This window comes from Crocodylus siamensis, chromosome 1 (genome assembly GCF_052110815.1).
Source record: "Crocodylus siamensis isolate JL-2025a chromosome 1, ASM5211081v1, whole genome shotgun sequence".
NCBI lineage: Eukaryota > Metazoa > Chordata > Crocodylia > Crocodylidae > Crocodylus > Crocodylus siamensis.
Window position 1 is genome coordinate 20372262 of NC_143395.1, and position 23250 is coordinate 20395511.

A 23250-nucleotide genomic window follows, 5' to 3' on the forward strand; every position below is an offset into this window, starting at 1 on the left:
CTTTGCCTACAGATATAGAATACACATATATTGGTATTACAGGCTTTTCCCCAGTGAAAACTGTACATTATTGCAATTGCATTTTTGACGGAGCTCGTGAATCTTCAGAGATTACTTCTTCACATAACATTTATGCCTGGTCTTCAGTGCAGGAAAGATTCTGATTCAGAAGAGCCTACAAGAGTTCATGTTAAGTGCATAGTTTTAGCATATCAGTCTTGAGCTGTGGCTCTGTTACAGAAAGATCTCCCCACCTTGGATTCGCCCTCTGTAACCTAAGATGAAACAACTCCGAATCTGCGTGGTTCTTGGTTCTTTTCCATGGTAACTGTAATACAGACCACCATGCTAACAAATGATATATTGGCTATATTTTAGTGATTAGTGTTGTACAGAAATTGATGTTCTTAGGTAGGGTAGAATGCCTTGTATACAGCTTTTTTTTTTTTTTTTTTTTTTTTCCCTAGTAGTCTTCCTTAATTTTATAGCATAGCATATATAACTTTAAAAATTTTCAGTGTGACATGCTATTACCATATTTACTCAAAAGTAAGATGAGGTTTTTTCCCCCCCCCCAATCATTGTGGGGGTGGGGGTGGAGAGCCTTGCATTGGATATGTGTACTGGCCTAGGGCAGGTGGTTTGCCTCTGGGTTTGGGGCTGAAGCCGAGTCACTTCCTGTCCTGGGCTTGGATGGCTTATGTCCACTCAGCTGCTCTCTTCCTCTTTACCTTCTGCTTACGTGCTGTAGGGGGGGAGACAAGGTGGGCAATGCAGGCTGCAGGAGGGTGGGGGGGGCAGGCTGTTGAGGGGACAAGCACGGTAATAGAGGTGCAGGTGGCAGGAGATGGGCAGCTGGGATGGTGGGGGGGGGACAAGGGACAGGGGTCCTTCACCCCTCCTGCTGTTTTCCCTACTACAGCAGTTGTGGGGACCAATTTAAGATGACCGTTCAGTAGTTAGATTTTATACAAGGATAATTATAGCAAATTTATAATTTCTACATATAGAATGTAATTATTGGGCGGGGGGATCATCTTAATTTCAAAGTTGTCTTGGACTTGGGTAAGTACAGTAGGTTGTTATAACTGTAAGTGCTCGCACAAATATGTGGTCTGGAGGTTGTCAGGGTGAGGAAAAGGTTATCATTGAGCTGAATTTATCCTTTTCTTTATTGTAACTTTTGCTGGTAATATGTTGGGCAGGATGGTGTTTTCAAGATGAGCCTTTCCCCTGATGGAACTCTTCTAGCGGCCATTCACTTTTCTGGAAAATTGACCATCTGGACTCTTCCATCCCTGAAACAGCAAGGAGAATGGGATCAAAGTAACCAGGTACACGGGTGTTTAAGAAAAATAAATATTTTAAACTTCATGAGTCTAGCTCTTCTAAGGAATGAGAAAAGGTGTAGGTACCTGTTTGGGGTGAGGTGAGCACACTAGCAGGGAGGGAAAGACTGCAACAAGACCTGGATAGGTTACAGGAGTGGGCTGACATAAACAGGATGCATTTCAATACTGACAAGTGCAGGGTGCTGCACTTGGGCAGTAGAAACCAGCGGCACACTTACAGAATGGGAAGTTCCCTTCTTGAGAGCACGGAGGCAGAAAGGGATCTTGGAGTCATTACTGATTCCAAGATGAACATGGGCCGACAATGCGAGGACAAGGTTGGCAGGGCTAACCAGACCTTGTCGTGCATCTACAGGTGCAGCTCAAGTAGAGCCAGGGAGGTGATCCTCCCCCTCTATGTGACGCTGGTCAGGCCACAGCTGGAGTGCTGCATCCAGTTCTGTGCGCCCCATTTCAGGAGGGATGTGGACAACATTGAAAAGGTCCAGCGGAGGGCCACCCGCATGATCCGGGGACTACAGGGCAGACCCTACATTGAAAGACTGCGGGACCTAAACCTGCTCAGCCTTCACAAGAGAAGGCTGAGGGGGGACCTGGTGACTGTCTATAAACTGACTAGGGGGGACCAGAAGGGTTTGGGGGAGACACTGTTTCCCCTAACACCCCCTGGCATGACAAGGAACAATGGACACAAATTATTGGAGAGTAGGTTTAGATTAGACATCCGCAAGAACTGCTTCACAGTTAGGGCGGCTAGGAGCTGGAACCAGCTTCCTAGGGAAGTGGTGCTGGCTCCTACCCTGGGGATCTTTTAAGAAGAGGCTTGATGCCTACCTGGCTGGACTCATTTGAGTCCAGTCTTTTCTCCCACCCAGGCGGGGGGTTGATCTTGAAGATCTACAAGGTCCCTTCCGACCCTACTTCTATGATTCTATGATGTCTTAGGTCCTGATATTTTTTTTCTTGCTTCCTCTTCTTATTTACAAGGGTACCCTCTATTGCTGTTGCACCACTTTTTTGTCATCCCTTAAGTAAAAGTCTTCAAGTTGAAGAACATGGTGCAGCATAAGAACCAGGTGGAAGTGTTAATAATATGCAAGTTTATGAAGCTGTAGATGGGAAATGAGTAAGCACACAAATGCAGGAAAATTGCAAACTGTCAAAAATCTGTCAGAAATTGTTGAGGTGTATTTGAGACTTTTAGGGCAAGGGGTGGGCCAGATCACCTGAAGGTCCCTTCCTGCTTCGTTTTCTGTGAAACCTTGGTTCAAAATACAGACCAGGCCAAGGCAGAGCTTTTTGAGTTTGTGGCCCCCTGGTGATGAAGTGAATTAATGCATTAACCTTTTATCCCTGCTTAATTATCAGCAAGCCATGTGTTTTTCTGTGCTATCTTCCTGAGTTGCATAAAGATGAAATTTGGTGCATTAAAGTCTCTCAGATTTGTAGCATGTTACTTTTGAGTCTGTGCAGTAGTTCTAGTCTCTGGACGACTGGGTTTCTTCCTGAAAATGCTGACTAAACCCTTTTCTATTTTATTCAGGTAGTACAGGGTTCATTAATGATGTAAAGCTATTTGCTTGCCATTTTAAAAGGGGCAGATACAGAACCATGAACATGCCTCTCCAAGTTCTCAATTTTGTTTTTTCGGAAAACCCTTGAAAATTAAGGTTGAAACGTTTTCCCTTTCTTACCAAGCATTGTGTGTAGTTTGTGTGTACTCTGTCCTACTCTTCACCAAACACAGTGCACCCTGTTCACCTAGCTTTTGAAACTTGAATTCCCATTGAAATATGTTTGACTCAACCTTTTTTTCTGACGCCATCCTTGGCAGTGGTGTTGTCCTTTTGCTTAGTACATGTAGTTCATAAATTGAAATGATTGCATACTGTACATCCATTTTATGGGGCATTTTGGCAAATTGACTGGATTATTTAGTTTTTTAACAGTGTCTTGCTCTCATGAAACCATGATGTGGGATTGAGGGCATGCTTTGTAACAAGTCAAACAGGGTGCTTGATGGCACACAAATAGGAAGACTCAGTGTTCATGTTCCCTGCCTAAATCTAAATGTGTAGCTGCACATTTTCATTAATATTTTGGGAATAGGTGTGTTTTTCTCATTAGCTCATTATAAGGTTATTTTATTCATAACTGCCACTGTTTTTTTAGTCTTCAAAGTTTAGGTTGGGTATTAATGCATGAATTCCTATTCCATGACATTTTGTCCAGCACCATTTTCTGTTACTTAAACTCTTTCCTCCCAACCTACTGCCCGGTCATTAGGAATTCCAAAATTAAAATTATTTCTTCCTTTAATCTTTTCTTTTGTGAGATGACAGATACAAAAAAGCGGAGGTATTTAAGTGAAATGCATCCAACTGTTCTCCGAATCTGTTGACCTCTGTTACGATCCATGAGTTGCACAGCAGGCATCACAGTGTAATGCAGAGCTATATTTTAGATCGTATGATATGTAAATGCAGACTTTCATTTTTATTAACCCCTCAGTGTTTTCCTCATTGTCTATCTATAGGTGGGCATTATGAAAGTTAGTTCCAGTCAGGCCTCTAAAAACTTAGTCATCTATGCAAGAAAGCTTATTTGGCTTTGTCATTACAATGTTTCTAAGTATGAGAAGGGGTTAGAGGTTCATAAAACATTCAAAATATGATGCTATATTCCAGGCTTATCATGGTGTCAGTGTGAATCAAAATTTTCAGGCCTGCCATTGTGTTCTCACTGACATACCATGGTTCTTGACTAGCAGATGTATATTTATGACTGCAGTGACCAGAGCCCATCTCTTATTTTTGTTGCTGACAGTTTTTAAGAAGTCTTATCTAGTTAGGACATACTGGTTGAGAGAGGTAGTTTTAAGTCACAGAAGACCAGCTCTTTAACAAATATGTTCACATTTTTAAGAGAGAATATGCTTGTAGTCCTTGCACATAAGAGCTACATGAGAAATAGAGGTTTTGCCTAAGGATTTTTACTGCAAGTTTCTCACTTCTAAAGCCAGTGGAAACATTTCCTTTTGTAGCTGTTTTCTGTATTGCCCAGTAGATGATGACTATAGTACACAGAAGCACCCAACTTGAGTAGTGCAATGCATGTTTTAAAACCACATTTTTAGTGTGTATCATTTGGAATTCAATGCTTACGCATATTTGTAGGACACATTTTAGTAATACATATGACTGCCACCTATTTTACATAGAGCTCTTTTGGTTTTATATGGTAGAGCTAAAAAAATTGATATGCTTTTATGCTTCTTGTTGTTAGTGAGAGAGGAGAGAAAGAGAGGAGGAGAAAACCTTTCCACTGTAATAAAACTGGGCACAGTCTGTTTTTTCAGGTGTTAAAGCTACATACTGTTCTTTCTTTGGACTGCAAATTCCTTGGGGCTAGGACTGATGTCTTCTGTATCAGCACAGTTATGTACAGTCATACTATTCTGTAAATAAAGGCTGTATTTCTTTCATGTGTCAGGTGACTTGTGATACTGCATACAGAGTGATTTAGTGGCACACTTACGGTATGTTCTTTCCAAGATGAGGACAAAGAATCTATTGTAATGCCTAAGGGAAGGAGTAATGGGTACAGAGGTCATTAAATATTGTTGATTTTTTTTTTTTTGGTATTCCCTTTACCTTTATAAAGGTAACCTGACTGTAACATGATCCTGTGTTCACCTAATATTCAGCAATGCTGAACATATTTACTCACATGAGGGAGACCTGCATTTTAAGTCTATAACAAATAGTTGCACATTTTTAGACCAAAGGTGAAATAAACAACTTAGATATCTGTACTTTGGGAGAACTGAGATTAGTGACATTAGGAATTTCTGGATCTAAGAAATTATTTAGGGTTGATTTCCCTTACATGCTGCCCATATTAGCGAGTCATTGGGTTTTCTGCAGGTGCATTCTCATTTCCAATTCTCAGGTATCAAAGGCAGGATACTGGACCGGGTGAACCAGTGGTCTGATCTAGTATGACAATTCCTATCTTAAGCATAGTGTTTTCAGTCAAGTGTCCAGTTTGTACATCTGATCTAGTGAAGGAGGTTTTAATTTTAATACCAGGGAAGATTTGGATTTATCTGAATGTGGTCTCAGTACTAATGGACTAATTTGGGAATGGGAAAACTGAATATATTATTCTCTATTAAAGGCCTAAATATCAAAAAAAAAAAAAAAAAAGGGGAAGTGTGTGTGTGTGTGTGTGTGTGTGTGTGTGTGTGTGTGGATTATGGCTTACAAATATATTTAATATAACAATCTTCACATTATTTTAGCCAGGATATGATGAGATCAACCCTGCATGGAGTCTCTCTGTTGAGAAAAGGAAAAAAATTAAAGGTTGGTGGTTTAGTCAAACTATTATTTTAAATGTTGGTCTAGTTTCAAAAATTATGCCAGCCACTTACAGAATGTAAAAGAGCTTAATTAAAATCTTATTTAGGGTAGTTGCCAATCCTTTGTCTCCCTTGAATTTATAGTTCATCCCCACTAATGAAAGTCACAATGTAAGAGTCTTAAAATTCTCTATTAAGAATACTTTGCAGCTGAAATATTCTTTTACTTATGGTCACGGTTCATAAAGGGCTTATTCATTCATTACTGATCATAAGGTAGTAGATCTATAGTTGGCTCTATAGAAGACTGAACATTTAGTAAAAAAGCCAGCCTATCTTGAAGGTGTTAAGCAATAAAAAAAGCGAGTGCCAGAAATTTGCAGATCTTACTTGAAGGCTTATTGAAGTTTAGAATGCTAACTGCATTTTTCTACCCTTCATTTTTCTACCATTCTACCATGGTAAATTTTAAAAGCTAGAAATAACTTAAACCACTAAAGAGGTCAGAGTCTTGGATAAATAGGTCCTCTTGTGTGTCTGGAGTGTCTCTTTAGTTGATAATGTTAGTTAATGAACTTCCGTCTAAAACACATTCTTAATTACCTAACTTACACAAATTTGTGCGCTGTATGAATCCATGAAGACTTAAATTTTGTGCATCATAGGGCCATTTAAAAATAGGACTAGAAGAGACTTCAGGAGGTCACCTAATTGCACCCCCTCACTCGACAGGTTGAACCATTCCAGACAAATGTGTCCCCATCTGCATTAAAAAACCTCTAGTGATGGAGATTGCATAACCTCTCCTGGTAATCTACTGCAGTGCTGAATTACCCTCACAGTTGGAAAGCTCTTTCAGATATGCTGTTTATTTTCCCCTTGCTGCAGCCTGCATCCGGCAGGGTTTATTTCAGTGTAATAATTTTTTTTTTCCCTGTGAAAGTTTTCTAAATACGCTTAGGCCATGAATAGGTGTTCTTTTCTCCTTTTTGAGACATTCCACCAGTAGTGATCTTTGAGAGAAGGAGCATTTGAGGTGTTCATCCTATAGCTGCTCCTGCGCTCTCGCTGTTTACCCCTTCCCCAGACCAGGTTAACCTGGTCTGAGGAAGGCATTGGCAGCAGTAGCTGCTCAGCTCCTACCAGTCCCTGGGGCGCATGGAGTGGCAGGGGAAAGCCTGCCTGTGCCTTCCCCAGACTGAGGCCTGGGAGCAGTATGGGGCATTTCTGCTCCACTCATGGCCTCCAGGAGGCAAGAGATCAGCAAGGCAAAGCCCCTAACCTGGGTACTGCCTGTGCCTGCCTTGTGGAAGAGGGAGGAAGCAGTGGTAGCTGCATCCTTCCCCTTTTGGATCAGCCTGGGGGGAAGGAGAACAGCAGGGCAATGACCATTCCCCAAGCTGGGCGATGCCTTATTTGGGGAAGCTCAGGGACCATTGCCCTATTACTTTACTCCTGTTGTGGACTGGGTAGGGGGTTGTACAAGGGTTAATTTGCTCATTCGCAGGTGAATAAGGGAGGTCTTCCATGTTGACTCTGGGAAGATCTTTTTTCCTGGAATGTCCATGTTTTCAGGAAGAATTGAGTCAACACGTGTATACTCATAGTTTTGATGACATGTGATGACTGACTTTATACCCTTGCAGCTGGCATCTGACTGCAGACGCAGATAGTTTCTGACAAAATGGAATTACACTTACAAATGGCTTCTAAGTTCCTTCTTTGTAACTACTTTTGCCTGGGGTGAAGGGTGGTCCTCTAGATGCTCTATTTTCAGTTGTGACCTACCCTCCAGTTTGATGCAACTTCTGGATCCAATCAATAGTCTCTATGCATTTGCCAAAGAGATTTTCTCAAATCTAGCCTGAGGAACACTGAACCAAACTTTATTAAATGTTTAAACCCGGTCATGCTCTGTGCAAGTAAATTGGTTTGCTGTAGACTTTTTTTTTTTCAGGCAATATTTAAAAAGTAATGGAGTTGCATCAATAGCTGTAATTATTCAGCTTCTTTTTAAATAATATAGAGGTGACTTTAATTAAAATATCATTGCTATAAAATAGAAACTTAGTGAGGCGAAGTTGTATGTGAGACTGATGAGGTATGTTCATTAAGTTGGATCATCAAATGAAATCTCTTAAATAATTGAAGTCCATTCAGCCTTCATTTTGCTTTTAAAATTGGGTTTTGTTTATTTATTTATTTGCCGCCTCTTCCTTTTAGATAAAGAATCCTATTATCCACTGATAGATGTAAGCTGGTGGGCAGAAAATGCTGTGATACTGGCTCGTTGCTCTGGTGCTTTGACAGTGTCATCTGTGAAAACATTAAAAAACCTATTGGGGAAATCATGTGAATGGTTTGAGAGTTCTCCACAGGTCACTTCTACTCATGATGGAGGATTTCTAAGCTTGGAGGTAATAAAATACTCTTCGGTATTTTCAGTATATTTATTGGAGTAAAATAAATCCTTCCACATTTTTGTTTTCTTTCTGTGCATGACCCAAAGCTCTAGCCAAAGATAATCTTTCCCACCCCAACAGCAAATTCTATAAGGGAATCCTATATTACAATTTCACTGCTTTTACAAAGAGTAAAGAATTATTCAGCATGGATTTTGAAGGTCTGTCTATCCTAAATAGTGAAAGATAACCATTTTTCAAATGATCAAAATGGCTCTATATCCAGCTTGGATTGCATGCTTCCTTGATTTGTCAATATTCAGAAAGACCCAGGGAACTTTAAAAAAATCAGGGGGTATTCAGCTGCACACCTGCTTTTTCAAAGGTCTGGGACACCCCGAGCCTGACATTGGGGTTCCTTGGAAACTTGCTGGGACTCAGCATCTTAAAGAACCTTGCCCTGAAGTCTTGTCAGGACCGCAGTGCAAAGGCAGCAAACTTGTGCCTCAGTGCCAGCAATCAGCAATTGTCAGCATTGGGGCAGCCCCCGGGTAGGTTCTAGACCAGGCACTGCCCAGATCCTAATTCTGAAAATCAGCTGATTGTTAGCATTGCGATGTTGGGGGATGCCACTTGTTCAACTTATGGTGTCATAAAAACCAGTCAAAAACAGGTTCTGCGTATTTTTGTGGAATATTTTCGTGGCTGGTTTGCCTTTTTATGGCTCCATTCATTCAAAGAATGTGTCTCATGCCATAACTTTAATGTGTTCCAGGAGCCTCTAACACTTACTGAAACAGGTTTAAATTTGCAATAGTTTTCTATAGTTGTAGTGCTACAAAAGCTTGCCCATATAATGATTCTATCATAAAAACATATATGAATATAATTTGATATTAATTTTACCATAATTGATTGATACAGTTCGTACCTTAATTTGTAGCAGATTTTCTGGTCGGAAGTATGTTTCGTAAGTCTCGGCTCTACTGAGGAATTGTCTAGATACTTTAATTTTGTGCTACTTTTAAAGTAACAACTTCTCAAATTATTGTAATTTAAAGCAAGAAAAATCTAATCTCTATAATCTTTTTGGATCTGTGATATGTTCAGTAACAAGAAAGTTTTTGAGTTGTACTGTAGGCCGAGTGCAGCTAATGACTGAACGTATTAAATATTATGTGAAAAATGCTGCAAAATTCTCTCCTTTTTCTGAAATGAAACTCTAATTTATCTAGCAGTCTGTTATATAAGGGAGAAGTTTTGAAGTAAAGAATAAAATTGTCCTTTCTCTTTAAAGAAAAGAAGCTACAAGCCAGCTGCACAAAATGTTCTCTTAAAGGTTTCCCCCCCCTCCACCCCAGTGATTTTAAATTATGGCAGAAAAGCCTGTGCCCCAGAATTGTTCTGCTCATTTTGTTTCTTTGCTTTGCCTGCAAAACTGCTGTAGTATATCTTGAAGTAGGTTTTTAGACTACATTATTATGCTTTTAATTTTTATCAAATTTATTGCTAATGCTTGGCTCAGAACAATGTGATCATGTTATAAACAAAAAATGCTTGTATGTCTATGAAATCATATTTCTGTGGAAATTTTTATCTTTGGGGTATTCCATTAATTTGATTTGAGAGAACCTTCGTATGCTAATAGACATTCCAAAAATAAATTTAGCTTTGAAGTTTGCATACTACTTAACTTAGTCTTTTCCACCCTAATTTTTCTGTATTTAAAACGGTTGTGATTGCTGCATAGTTCTATCAAGTACTGAATGGTTAGGATACAATGGGTTTCATTGATGGTCCCTTGAGATTCATGGAGATCTTCCCATCCATCTGTTTTGTCAATGAGACCTGGTGATCTAACCATGCTTCCAGAACTATGTAACACAGGTACAAAACTAAGGTGTTAAAGGTATGTGTGTCCACAGAAGAGAAATAGCATTTTTCACACAATTTCAGAGCAAAGTAGCAGCTGTATATTGCCCTGCTTATTCTTTGTTTTTAAATAGTGTGAGATAAAACTGGTTTCAAAGAGGTTACGTTTGGAAAGCAGGCCTGGGGATGAAGATGAGGGTGAAGATGACTCTGACCGAGACGATGGAATTTCTGCGAAGGCCAGGTACTTTGGTTACCTGAAACAAGGCCTGTACTTTGTGACAGAAATGGAACGTTTCGCTCCTCCGCGGAAACGTCCACGAACTATTACAAAGAATTACCGTCTTGTAAGTTTGAGATCTACAACTCCAGAGGAGCTCTATCAGAGAAAGGTGAGCACGTGGAAAAGGTAAAGCCAAAGAGTAACATTCATGAAGTATATTTTCCTTTGGTTTGAAAGACCGTCTTTCATCTTTCTGTTAACTCTTTTCCTCTATTCCTAGAAGAATCTAGTTGTGTGTTTCTATTTGTAATAGACTGTGGTGTCTTTATGGCCTTATGGCTCATTTTTAAAACTGAAAACAGAATCTGAATTACTGTATTTTAAATGTGAAGTTGCTTAAAGATCATTGAGAAGAAAATATTTGGCCTTCATGAGACCAGTGATTGGTAGTAAGTGCCATCACCTGAGATGCTTAAAAGTTGAGAGAACCTTTACAGATATGTAAATGAAACCACCCCGTATTCTCACTTTGGCTATGTCTTCACTAACGTACTTTTGGTGATAAACCATAGCAGGTACTGCTAAGCTGCCCGAGTGCATGCACACCTGTGCATTGTTGGTGATTCCATGAGGCTCTGCTACAGCAGCTGGACCTTTCAAGTGCAAAGTAAATGTTAGGAACACGCTCACTGGAATAGATCACAGGAGCTGGCTGAAGGCACAGCTGTTGTGTGGTGGCAGAAGTCTTATTCTGCTTGTGACATTGGAGGAATAACTCAGCCCTGGAAGATTTGAGGGTTCTGCCACTGGAGAATGGCTTTGAGTGTGTGCATATTCAGGTTTGCTGGCAGGAAGAACATATTGTACAGCTCTTCATTAGGACCCGTGCTATAATACCCTCTGTATCCACTGTCCTTACCTGGTGGAGCTAACTGAATTCAAGTATCTTTTTTGGTTTTTTTTGGAGTTTGTGACCTTTCGAATACAGTGGCAGTATTGCTGCCGTCTTAAAGCAAATGGTACATTGTTGTTTAACAGTAGGAACAAAGCATTTGAAGGTGGGGAGAAAAGGCTTTAAAACCATCCACACGCATGTCTGTCTTACCTAATGGTAACTTGGGCAAGCCTGTTTTTTACACCCTAATTGGTGTCTGTCATATTGGTTCAACTGAGCCTTACTCTTGCAAGTGTGTTCGTCCTTTAATGAGCCACAGTGTATTTGATATTTGAGGTACATGGAACTCTTCCTGTCCTACTGCAAGTGTCTGTGGAAAACTAGCTTTTTTAGTTATGCTTTCTCTTTCATATTTAATTGTCCTGTCTTTCTGCTAAAGTACTGTATTTTCTCACATGCACTGTTTTTCCCCCAAAATAAGACCCCCCACAAGCTGGGTCTATGCTTTAAGCAGGCAAGTCCTTTCTTTTGCTAGGAAAGAAGCACACCTGAAGACATGGTGCATGTCATGCAGCTGCCAAAATGGCTCTCAAGATGGAAGAGTCCTGTGTTAACCCTCTCATAGCGATAGGCTACATACACGTGTTCAGTTTCTTCTGGGAGAGTTGCTGCTTTTCCAGCATAAACCACAAGTGTACAAATGTTCAGGATTTTTCTCCCAGAGTAGAAATGGTTGCTACAGGAGGAAAATAACTTGGGAACAACCAGGGTTAAATCACTCTCCTGGGAGTTTCTTTACCTGTTGTCTTCTGAGAGAAGTCACAGCATAATCTTCCAGCTTCCCAGGGTACCTTGACCCCTCTTCCTCCCTATCCCCCAGTGAGCCAGTGTATTGCTCACTGGACAGTGCTGCTCCAGAGCAAAACATACTCACTTTGCAATCTCACATTGTGCTTCCAGGAGACTCTGATCATTGCGGGACAGCCAGTGAGGGCTGCCCTATGCACTGCTAACATTTGTTACCAGGCAGACTTGGGAACCTGCAGAGCAAGCTGAGATGTATGTATAGGGGCCCTCTGGCTGCACAGCATCAGCCTTGCCAGGTTCCTGCTCTTTGGTGGTTCTGCATTCAAATGTCTGTTCAGGTGTTTCTAGGTAAATTTTGGAAAAAGAAACACCTTTTTCCCTTCATATTCTGTCTTCCAAGAACAAGGTGTATGTTTTATTTGGTGGGTTGTGCGTGAGAAAATATAGTAACTTCTTCATATATGTAAACTCCTGGATAACTGAGTCAACATAGAAAATGAATAACTAAACATATCTGCACCCATCACTCATGCTTATTTCCATGTCCTTTGATTTAGATTGATAATGAAGAATATGGAGAAGCTTTATCTTTGGCTCAAGCATATGGCCTTGATTCTGATCTTGTATATCAAAGACAGTGGAGAAAATCAACTGTAAATATTGCTTCTATTCAAGACTACCTGGTATGTTTTAAAATTGAAAAGTATTATTTTATCTTGTCTCTCAGGATATATTTCACATGATATGTAAGGGACTGAACTTGTAAATTAACTAAGGGCTTGATCTGAAGCTTCCAAGTAGATGAAAATCTTTCCGTTGGTTGTCAGTGTAAGTTCACATAAAAATAGTTTTTAGTTCTTTGTTATCAATATTTCAGCAATTAGATTTTAACAAGCTAAGAAAGCAAATACAGTTAATGATAGCTCTTAGGAAATATTGCCCTTTCCCCCCTCTCTGTAATCCATGTAGGAAATGGAAAGTTTTAAAAAACCTTGGATTTAGTCTCACACAGCTATAGCATCACAATACTATTCAGTATGTTTCCTGGTTCTGGAAAAAGAAAATGCTTTTATGTTTTCTTGTGCACTTAGTAGAAAAAAATGACCATAGCATGGGATCATTCACATATGAACCTTAGATCTTTTGAAGATTTGAGTGCTGGTGGTGGAATAGTTTTAATGGCAACTGCAAAATAAAACTGTACTGGTAACTCTTCTCATCTGAACGGTTTAATTTAATCACAGATTTCGTACCAAAATACTTCATAATATAGTATCTCATCTACATATTATGAAACAGTACTTTGTGGGTGCGCATAATACTTTGATTGGTTTAAATGTGGTTTAAACCTGATAGTGAGATAGATAGATATATTAAGCCAGCTGGAATAGTTCAAAAGTGTACTTGTATAATCGAGCACTATTTTGACCCAGTTCAGTTCCTCAACAACCCCCTCCTCCTCCACTGCTGTAGCTGGTTGCTTTGGTTTGCAGCCAGAGCTCTACTGTTCCCCTTTTCCTCCTTTTGTGAGTACATTTTACAATGAGCAACCTTGCACTGCTAGTTCAATAAAAACTGTTTTCTGGAGTTTTTTAACAACCAGCTGTATCTTCTCTCTCTACTTGACCGCAGCCATCCATTATGTACCCTGTCCCTCCCCCTAACCCCATGGGATACAAACATATGCTTTCCACCCTCCCCTTCCGTCCAAGTCAGGCAAGCATGTTGCAGGTTACTGAAGTTTATTTAACTCATGTTTAGGAGAGAAGGGGAATCGGAAAAGTAAAAGTACCCCCAGCTACAGGTCACCTGCTGCCTGGGATCCCCAAAGCATGGGTGCAAGCACTTCCCCTCCCCGCACTTGTCTACTTTGAAGCATACTGGGCTGAGTATTCACTCCCATCCATTGGAGTCAAAGCCATAGTTCTTCATGCATTTATGGACCAGTTCCAAACCAGTGACACTTTGAAGCAGTTCAGTTGGTAAATATGTCTACCCCATTCCACAACAAGTGTTAGCTGGTTCCTGATCATCAAGAGGGACCCTGGTTTTCTCTGTTTAAAACTCCTAAATTCTCTGATTAAACCCCCCAAATCTATTTTTTCCTGTGATTAAAATGAAACATGACTACATACGCATGTGCAAGCATGTGTGTGTGAGCCTTAGTCTGTTTGTCTGTCTGTCTGTAGTGCTTTATTTACACTATGATTGGTTGTCTGAAACAACCAATCAGAGTGCTCCAAGCGTGTTCGGGACATGAGGCAGTGGTGGTAGCCATGATGATGGCAATAGAGCAGACAGAGCTGGGGGGGGTGAGGCCAGTGGTGTTGGCGTCGTCCCCTCCCCCTGGCCTGAGGCAGTGGCTGGCATTGGCTTCCTGCCCTGCCCTGCTCCTTGGAGGGGGTGGCAGGGCAAGCTCGGCTCCCCCCAGGGACATAGCGGCAGTGCAGGGTAGTGAGTGGCAGTGCTCGATCCCTGCCCACCCCCCTGTCATTCATGAGGAGGGGAGGTAGGCAGCCCAAGCATGGTGGGGGAGAAACAGTGCCTGATCTGAAATGGGGAGTGGGCCCAGCCCCGATGCAGCATGAGGGGGGATCTGGGGGGAATGGGGCTGGACATGGGCTCCATCCGTGTCATGACGGTAGCGATTGTTGCTGGTGGTACAGCACTGGCGCCCGCCCACCCCCCCCCCCCCCCGGCGCATGGGGCTGGATGCGGGCAGGGGGACTTGGGGCCAGAGGCAGATTGACGACACCATGAGGCGTTGGGTGGCTGTGTCACGATGGGCAGCAGCAGGGATGGACGGGGATGGCAGCACGGGGTGGTGGGTGGCAGCATTCCATCGCCAACTACCTCTGTTTATTCTTGATGGGCAATAGGCTAGTATATATGAGTGTGTGTGTGTGTCTAAGGGCTGTGTGAAATGGCTGTGTTTTGTTTTGGTTTGGATTTGGCATTTTGGAGGGCAGTGTTTTGGAGTGCCATCCCGTTTTGTTTTGGCCTAAACTGTTTCTTTTTTGGAATTTCAGTGCTGTCTTGGTGTTTCGGCCATAGGCTATAATGGGGAATCACAAAACTGCCTATAACTTTGTCATTTCTTGCCTGATTTGGATGAAACGTGTAGGGATGATAGCCATTTTGAGGCCATGAAGCCTGTCAAGTTTCAAGGAGATGGGTGCAGGGGCTTCTGGGAAACTGCACCTCAAGCTGCTGAAAGGAAAACTTGTGACACAAGTATGTGTTAAGGTGCAGCGGGATGAAAATTGCAGGGGTGGTAGCCCCTGTTCTCACCCTCAACTCCACTGCAAGCAGTAAGCCTCAGGCCTTTCAAAGATCTTACAGGTCTGGACTTTCTCTAGCCAGGACTCTGCATGTGTGTGGTGACTGGAGGTTATAAGGCACCTCCTACCCACCTTTCATCAGGGAGGTCCTCGATCCTGGCATTTCTTGGAGGCTGCCGCATCACTGGCAGTTCCACCAGGGCTCCCAACCCTGGTAGAGTGCAGTTTTAGGTCATGTCCAGGACCTGATGCCTCTTCCTTCCTCATAGCCCTAGCTCATACCTCCAGGTTTGTTCTGACATGGGAGCTCAACAGGGAGATGTTCTTCCTCTGCTGGCTGGTGATGCAGTGAGCACTGCCTCCAGCTCTGACTGTGAGACATTAAATGGTTTAAAAAATAAAAAAGGAAATACGTGCAGACAGAGTGAGGAAGGTAGCATTTACTCCATCTGCATGTGGAGCTCAGGGAACCTCAGCAGTGGGAGGTTTACCTCCACCAAAGCAGGATCCAGGCAGGTGCAGTGGGGTGTCAACATCCCCAGCAATGCTGAGCACCTCACTTGGAACGCTAGTCGGTGGACAGGATGGGTGTTCCCGGGCAGCTGGCCAGATCCTGCCACATCTGGCTATGGGTTGCCCAAAAGGCCAATGAGTTGCGGTCCAGTGGCTCCACATCCTCGTGAAAATAGGTAACCACTGAGGCCTCTGCAGTTACCTGCCCAAGGCTGGGGTCTGGTGCCTCTGAACCCCGGCCTTGAACTAATGCCTTTGGCCCACATTGGCAGCAGCTGTCGTGGAGGAGACTGGCTGCTGCTGGGAGTGCTGGCACAGGAAAGTAGATCCTCTCTTCCATGTCCCCCCGCCTGTGCCCTTCTGCCTCCCAGACTCTGTTCACCAGCACCTCAATCCAATGATCCAGGGTTTTGCTGCTGCACATGCTCTCCTTCACCTTTGGGTCGCACATGGCCACCAGCATGTGGACCATACTGGACCACAACAGACCCAGCTGTTTCTTGATGCCCTCCCTCAGCCGCTTCACCAGTGCCTGTATGCCTGGTGACGGTGGCTTGCCCCAGCCAGAAACATCTATCCCTTGGAACTTCTCCTATTGGTTCTCAAATTCCTTTGCTATGTGGATCACCTGGCTAAGGAGGGCATTGCCAGTGCTGATGGTCTTGGTGGCCTAAAGGAACAGCTTGAGGACCACCAAGATCTGGGAGGTGGTATCCCATGATGTTCTGTTAAGCAGGCCGCTGATCCCAATCTCCCCGAGCAAGGCCATCTCATGCATGGCCTTCTGTTGCTCCACCAGCCTTTTGAGCAGCAGGTATGTGGAGTTCCACCAAGTCTTCACATCCTGGATGATTTTGTGCTGCGGGATGCTCAGCTCTGCCTGTTTGTTCTACAGCACCTTGTCTTCCTTGATGCTCCAGTGGAAGTAGCCCGCCACCTTTCTGCATTTCGAAATGAGCCAGCTGGTTGTGACGGTGCTGTCACCGGGAGCCCTGTACCCCTCCAAGGCATCCCTGACTATGAGGTGGAACTTGTGTGCCACACAGACTGCCTTGACCGTATTGGCACCATTGTTGGTGACCGTGAACCTGTGGGTGAGCTCGCTCTCCCCAGTGAGCCACCCCTGTACTATGCAGTTCATGGCCACCGTGATCTCGGTTGCCGTGTGGGATTCATCCATCACCTCAGCTTAAAGGAGAGCTGACTGATGGCACCAGTGCCCTGTGAGGGAGAGGTAGGTATGATCTTCACCTCAGCTGCTCCAGATGTCTGCGGACCTGACTTGTGCAGCTTCTCCCTCAAATACTCCCTGCATGCCTCATACAGGGAGGCTACTGCCATCCTGCTGAAGGTGGTGCATGTGGGCACTTGGTAGGATGGTGCCACAAGCACCATGAGCCGCCTGAACCCTGGCTGCTCAACTAGGGAGAAGGGCTGGCCTTCCAGAGCAAGCATCTCCCCAGTGGTCTGGGTGATCTCACTCGCCTTTCTGTCTGCCTTTGTTCCACTGTTTCACAGTGGCCTGCCTCTGCTTTGGGGGGATGGGGGCTTTGGAACAAGATGGGGCTTCTTTTTTGGGCATGTTCTCAGTGGTGCCAGGCTGAGGAGGAGCAAGGGCGAGGGGGTGGTGCCTCCCGAGATGCATCAGGATCCCTGTGGTGCTGAAGCATTTCATCTCCTTGCCCTGGCTGGTCTTACATTAGCGCTGCAGGCAGATAGCATATGTGGGATCATCTGCCAGCTCAAAATGATCCCACACCACACTACCCCCTTGCTTCTGGGGTGCAGGTGTAGAGCCTGCCTGATCCTCCTCCTCAGCAGTCAGAGGCACAACAACAGGACAAGTTGACTCAGCTGAGCCAATCGCCTCCACAACCTCCATGTCAACCTCCTCTGAAGTGCCTTCTGGGGATGGAGACCTGACTCTAAGGGAACTTGGAGGGTGTGGAGAACAAACTCAGAGTCCTCTTCAGTCCTCAGAATTTCTTTTTCTAGCGTGCTCAGGTCCCTTGCTTCCAGATCTAGCTTCTCCTCTGACACTGGAAGGCTCAGGCTGGGAACTGACACGGGGTGGAGGAGACAGTCAATGATATGCGGGTGCTTCTTATCATGCTGGTGGTGCTGGGGGTTGTTATTATGGTTGGCGTTACTGGAGGGGGGTGCAGATGCAGGCATTGATCCCACCTCCTTGCTGCCACTGACACTAGAAGCCTTATGCCTGCTAGTGCTAGGGAAGAGGTTGCATCTAAGTCTGGGGGAGAGGGGGACTTACAGCTCTCCCTCTGCCCTCTCTGGCTCCACTGCCAGAAGACCTGACACCTACCTTTCCAGCATGCTTCATATTTCATGTGCTGGAAAAAAAGTGTGTGTGTGTGTGTGTGTAATGTGTAGTACTTTCCTGCAGTACACAGTGATCAGACACTGCCAGGCAAGGCGCTGCTTTCTCCTTACTTACGGAGGAGGAAAAAACCCCCCAACAAATAACAGGATTTTTAGGGAAGAAAGGATTGGCTACAACTTGGTAGGAATGCACTACCAAGCTGTAAGCTTACAGATGCTGTTCCTGCTGCTACACAGACACAGATGCAGCTGCAAAATGGCAGAGAGCAGTTCACAAGCAGCCTTTTATGGTGGTTTTCTGTCCCTCCCCCAGAGCAATGGGATTGGAAGGGACCTCAGGGACAGATCATTGTCACTGGCCAGCTACAGATATCAATATCAGAGCAGTACCCCCTCCCTCCCCACCCCCTGCTTAGTTTCTCTTTCCCTGCAAGCCCACCTCCAAAACATTTCCGAAGCATTTTGAATAAATCTGTTTCATTTCGGAGCTGTTTCAGAGCCTTGCATTTCATTTCAGACTTGGTGTTTCGACAGCTGAAATGTCCGAAAATGAAACAAAGGCAGGTACCCGCCGGCAGGTACCCACAGGCACAGGCTCCCATACGTGTGTGTCATACACATACGGCCTTCCCTGCCATGCGTTCTCCCCTGCCCCCCATAGACTTACCTGCATCCAATTGCCAGGGATACTCCTACCACCCTGCCTGGTTGCATTGTCAGATGTGTGCGTGTGTGCATGCAGATGCATGTGGTGCCCCTGATCTCCAGTCACCATCCTGCCACTCCCCCCAGGCCCAAGCAGAGATGTGGGTTTTCCAGATAATTTTGAAAAATTTTCTGGAAAACTTTCCAATGCCCTAAATACAGCGTGATATGATTTAGCATGCTTATTTGACTTGTATTTAGTAAACAAAATACATTGTTCAAATTTGCGGATGACACTAAATTGTGGGGAGAAGTGGGCATGCTGGAGGAGAGGGACAGGCTGAAACTAGATCTAGACAGGTTACAGGGGTGGGCGGATAAGAACTGGATGGGATTCAATACCGACAAGTGCAAAGTGATGCACCTGGGGAGGAACAACCGGCACCATACCTACAAGCTGGGGAACTCCCTTCTTGTCAGTACAGAGGCGGAAAAGGATCTTGGAATCATCATTGATTCCAAAATGAACATGCGCTGCCAGTGTGGGGACACGGTCAGGAAGGCTAACCGTACCTTGTCGTGCATCCACAGATGCATCGCAAGCAAGTCCAAGGAGGTGATCCTCCCCCTGTATGTGACACTGGTCAGGCTGCAGCTGGAGTACTGCATCCAGTTCTGGGTGTCGCACTTCAGGAGGGATGTGGACAACATGGAGAGGGTCCAGAGGAGGGCCACTCGCATAATTGGGGCAGCAGGGCAGGCCCTACAAGGAGAGGCTAAGGGACTTGAACCTGTTCAGCTTCCACAAGAGAAGACTGAGAGGGGATCTGATGGCCATCTACAAACTGGCCAAGGGGGATCAGCAGGCTATGCAAGAGTCCCTGTTCCCCCCCGAGCACTACCGGGAGTAACGAGGAATAACCACCATAAGTTGACCGAGAGTAGATTCAGGCTAGATATCAGGAGGCGCTACTTCACAGTCAGGGTGGCTATGATCTTGAACCAACTTCCAAAGGAAGCGGTGCTCACTCCTACCCTGGGGATCTTCAAAAGGAGGCTAGATAATCACCTAGCTGGGGTTGTTTGACCCCAGCATTCTTTCCTGCCCGTGGCAGGGGGTCGGACTTCCAGCCCTGCTCAGGTCCCTTCCAACCCTATCTACTATGAAAATTAAAGAAGTATCCTCATGTAAATTTTATGTCCCGATAGAGACAAGCCATTGAACTAAAATATTTGATTAGAAAAAGAAATATAGTACACTTAGTGTGGTTTAAATGTTATGTTCAAGCAAATTCAGAGCTTTATGTGGAAAGAAATTATTGGAATACTTGTAAAAATGTAAAGACAATACACAATGGCATGTACTTCCCTTACATTGTTTGTTTTAAATTTAAGGAAAAAAATGAAGGCACTGAAAACTGTTGACACACTAATTTTAGCACACCCAAAGAACTGTGCAGGATATGCTATGGTTGTCCACTCATCTACTTCAACAGAGTTTAACTCTCTTCCTCTGAGGCCATTGCTGCACTCCCAGTTTCACTGTCTCGATCTGTATAATTAATTGCACTACTTAATTCATAGGTGGGCAATTATTTTGGGCGGAGGGCGGCTTACCCAGTTTTGGCAGGCTGTTGAGGGCCTCATGGGTATGTTCCAGGGCTAACACCGGTGGGGACAAAAACAGGGCGCAGGCTGGCAAGGGTCCGGGGAGCTGGGCTGGGCTGTACCAGCAGGGAGGGGGGAGCTGGCCTGGCTTCACAGAGCCCCTGCCAGCTGGGACCCCATGCTCAGGGAAAAGCTGAGCATGGGGGCGGGAAGCGACCTCTTCCCTGCCCTGCGCCCGGTGCTCCACACTGCAGTCGCTTGCAGCCTGCATGGGGCTGTCCAGAGTGGGCACAGGCAGCCCCACATGGGCTGCAAGCAGCTGCAGCGCAGGGCATTGGGTGTGGGTGAGGAGGGGCCACTTCCCCCCCACCTGCACTTCTTCCTTGCCTGGGGTCTCCCCCACACTTACTGAGCTTCCCGCGCCAGGGCAGCCACATGCTCCCAGACCAGAAACCCTGGCTGGGGGACAGGGCTGGGTGGGCCCCACTGTTGTTGGAGCTTGCTGGGCTTCCCCTGGATCCTACTGCCCTTGGTTCCTTTCATCTTTTACAGGAACCAAGGACAGAGAAATATTAATTATCCAATTTTTTTTAGGGGCCCCGCGGGGTGGATAGAATGGTCTCACGGGCTGAATCTGACTCGCGGGCCGTATTTTGCCCACCCCTCACTTAATTAGTTCCATTTCAGAATCTGATTGAGGCAAATCTGATTCAGAACTACTTGAAACACATTCTGTCTCGCTAATGGATGGTTTTACCAATGAGTCTGTGGGCAAGGGGAACTTATCACACTGCATCTACTTTGCTAATTGTGCTTCTGACTGATTTTTTCCAGAAGCAAGAGACTGAGAAATAGAAACAAGCTTAGGGGTGCATTCTTTTGTTAGTCTGTTCGTCTTTTTTGTCTTGATTAAGCTGAAAGCTTCCAGTTCTGTTTAGAAGAAGCTGCTGTTGGTGGGGTGCTTAGGATCCTTGGAGCAATCCTGAACATCAGTCGGGTGTTACAGTATTCCTTCCACCATGTGAGAGGAGACATTCTCTACTGCCCGCCAAATGATGTCTTTAGTCCAAGCAGTACTTGGCATTGTCTGTCATCACAGCTATGTTGTCGGTGTTGGGGACATTCTTAGCTACTTCCATAATTGTGTCAAGAGCAGTAGATAATTCATCTTCTGATAAATGATGTTCTCTGTGTTGAGGATCCAAAATGTTTGTAGCCAGATAAACTGGATGAGAACAAAACTCAGATCTCTTTGTAAACATTTGTTTTACTACTACTACTTTTTTGGATAGAGGTGAAGAAGGCTCAGTTAGATTGTCATACAGGTGTCTGAATATCTCTGGAATATTTGAAAGGCTTCGTGTATCTCCTTCAAGTTTCTCGATTAGCTTGGAACTGATAGTAGCAAATTGAATGCTCATTGAACTGGAACCCAGAACACATGGTTGTCGAGAATCTCTGCTTCTGAATATTCATGGGAATAGTCTGGGATACTATTGAATCACACTGCAAACAGTTCTTTTTACACAGCAAACTATGTAAACGTTTTTTAGCCGAGTCCCATCTAATTTCTTCTGGCAATAAAAGTGCACTTTTCTTCCCTTGCTTCTCTTTCTGTAATTTCTTCAAGATCTGATTAGCAACATGATTATTGTTGAATATCTTCACCATAACTTTGCAGTTTACCAATATTGTCTTCATTGTACTCACACTTACTATGCCTTTTGCCAGAAGTTTCAATCCATGAGCCAGACAGCCAAATACTATTAAATGAGGTTTATGGGTACACTGATACATTGATCTAATATCAGATCGGTACTGATATGAAGAAAACTGTTTATATTGGATATCAGCCCTTTGGGGATGATAATTTGGCTGATAAATGCCCGTGCTGCACGCAAACGCAGTACAGCACGGAGCAGAGCCGGCAGCATGGAGAGCTGCCTCCAGCTGATATGTCGGAAGGGGCAGAGGGAGACACAGATCAAAGCCCCCCCATGGTGAGGCAGGGGGCAGGGACAGGCACTGCCTAGCTGGGGGGGGAGGAGGAACAGCTTGTGGGGTGGATGGCTGGCTTCTACCGCTGCTTGCACCCCAGGAAGGCGGGGGATTGTGTGCCCCCAGGCAGCAGCTGTGGGGTACAGCTGGAGCCAACACTGCATAGCTTTGTTGCTGGGCAGAGGGCTCATAGCGGGCTATGGTGGTGCTGGGAGGATGCTGCGTCCACCCCAGATTTTGCCACAGCTCTGCTCCCGGCCCTGTGCTGTTGCCCGATGAAGACCTGGCTGCATGTCCCACCTCCACCCAAGCTCTGGGAAGAGCTGGGGCTGCATTGGGTGGTGGATGGGACTGGGAGCGGAGCTGCGGAGAAATTTGGAGTGGCTGCAGCCTCGTCTCAGCACCACTGGAACCTGCTCCGAGCCCAGCCCTCAGCAAGAAAAGCCCCATGCAGCTCTGAGCTTCAGCTTTGGGTCCAAGTTGCAGCTGCAACCTGCCCCATGCTGTGCAGATATGGGGGCACAGGTCCCCCCCACCAGTCTTCTGGGGTGCAAGCAGCAGTGGGAGCTGCTCCCACCCCATGAGCTGCTTCTCTATCTTGTGAAACCTGGGTGGGAAGTACCTGCCTCTACCCCCTCCCTCACTGTGGGAGACATTGATTTGTGCCTCTCCTGTGTCCCTTTTCTCCCCCCTCCCCTTCCACCACACTGGACTTACCACCTCAGGGCAGCTGTATAAGATTTCGGATCAGTATTGGCTGTGATATGCCTCCTTAAATATCGGCTATCGGTATCAGCCCCCAAAATCTCTATTGGTGCACCCCTAATGATGATACTTTGCCTTTAATATTCGTCATAAAACTTTCATGTTGCTTGCATTATCAGTTACCAGGGCTTGTACCCTGGAGGGACCTGCACTTTCAATCTTTTCACTCAGTAGCTTGGCTGTGTA

The 23250-nt window shown here is 44.8% G+C and overlaps 1 protein-coding gene across 5 annotated transcripts in view; it reads left to right on the top strand.

Annotated features, from left to right (window-relative positions):
- The window catches only part of NBAS (NBAS subunit of NRZ tethering complex), a 378957-nt gene that overhangs the window by 57349 nt on the left and 298358 nt on the right, over positions 1–23250 (top strand). For all 5 annotated transcript variants that reach the window (XM_090031852.1, XM_090031878.1, XM_090031881.1 and 2 more), the window contains exons 12-16: positions 1206–1334; positions 5656–5719; positions 7939–8132; positions 10124–10381; positions 12472–12597. In XM_090031852.1, coding sequence (XP_089887978.1) covers positions 1206–1334; positions 5656–5719; positions 7939–8132; positions 10124–10381; positions 12472–12597 — 771 coding nt within the window. The remainder of the gene's footprint in view (positions 1–1205; positions 1335–5655; positions 5720–7938; positions 8133–10123; positions 10382–12471; positions 12598–23250) is intronic.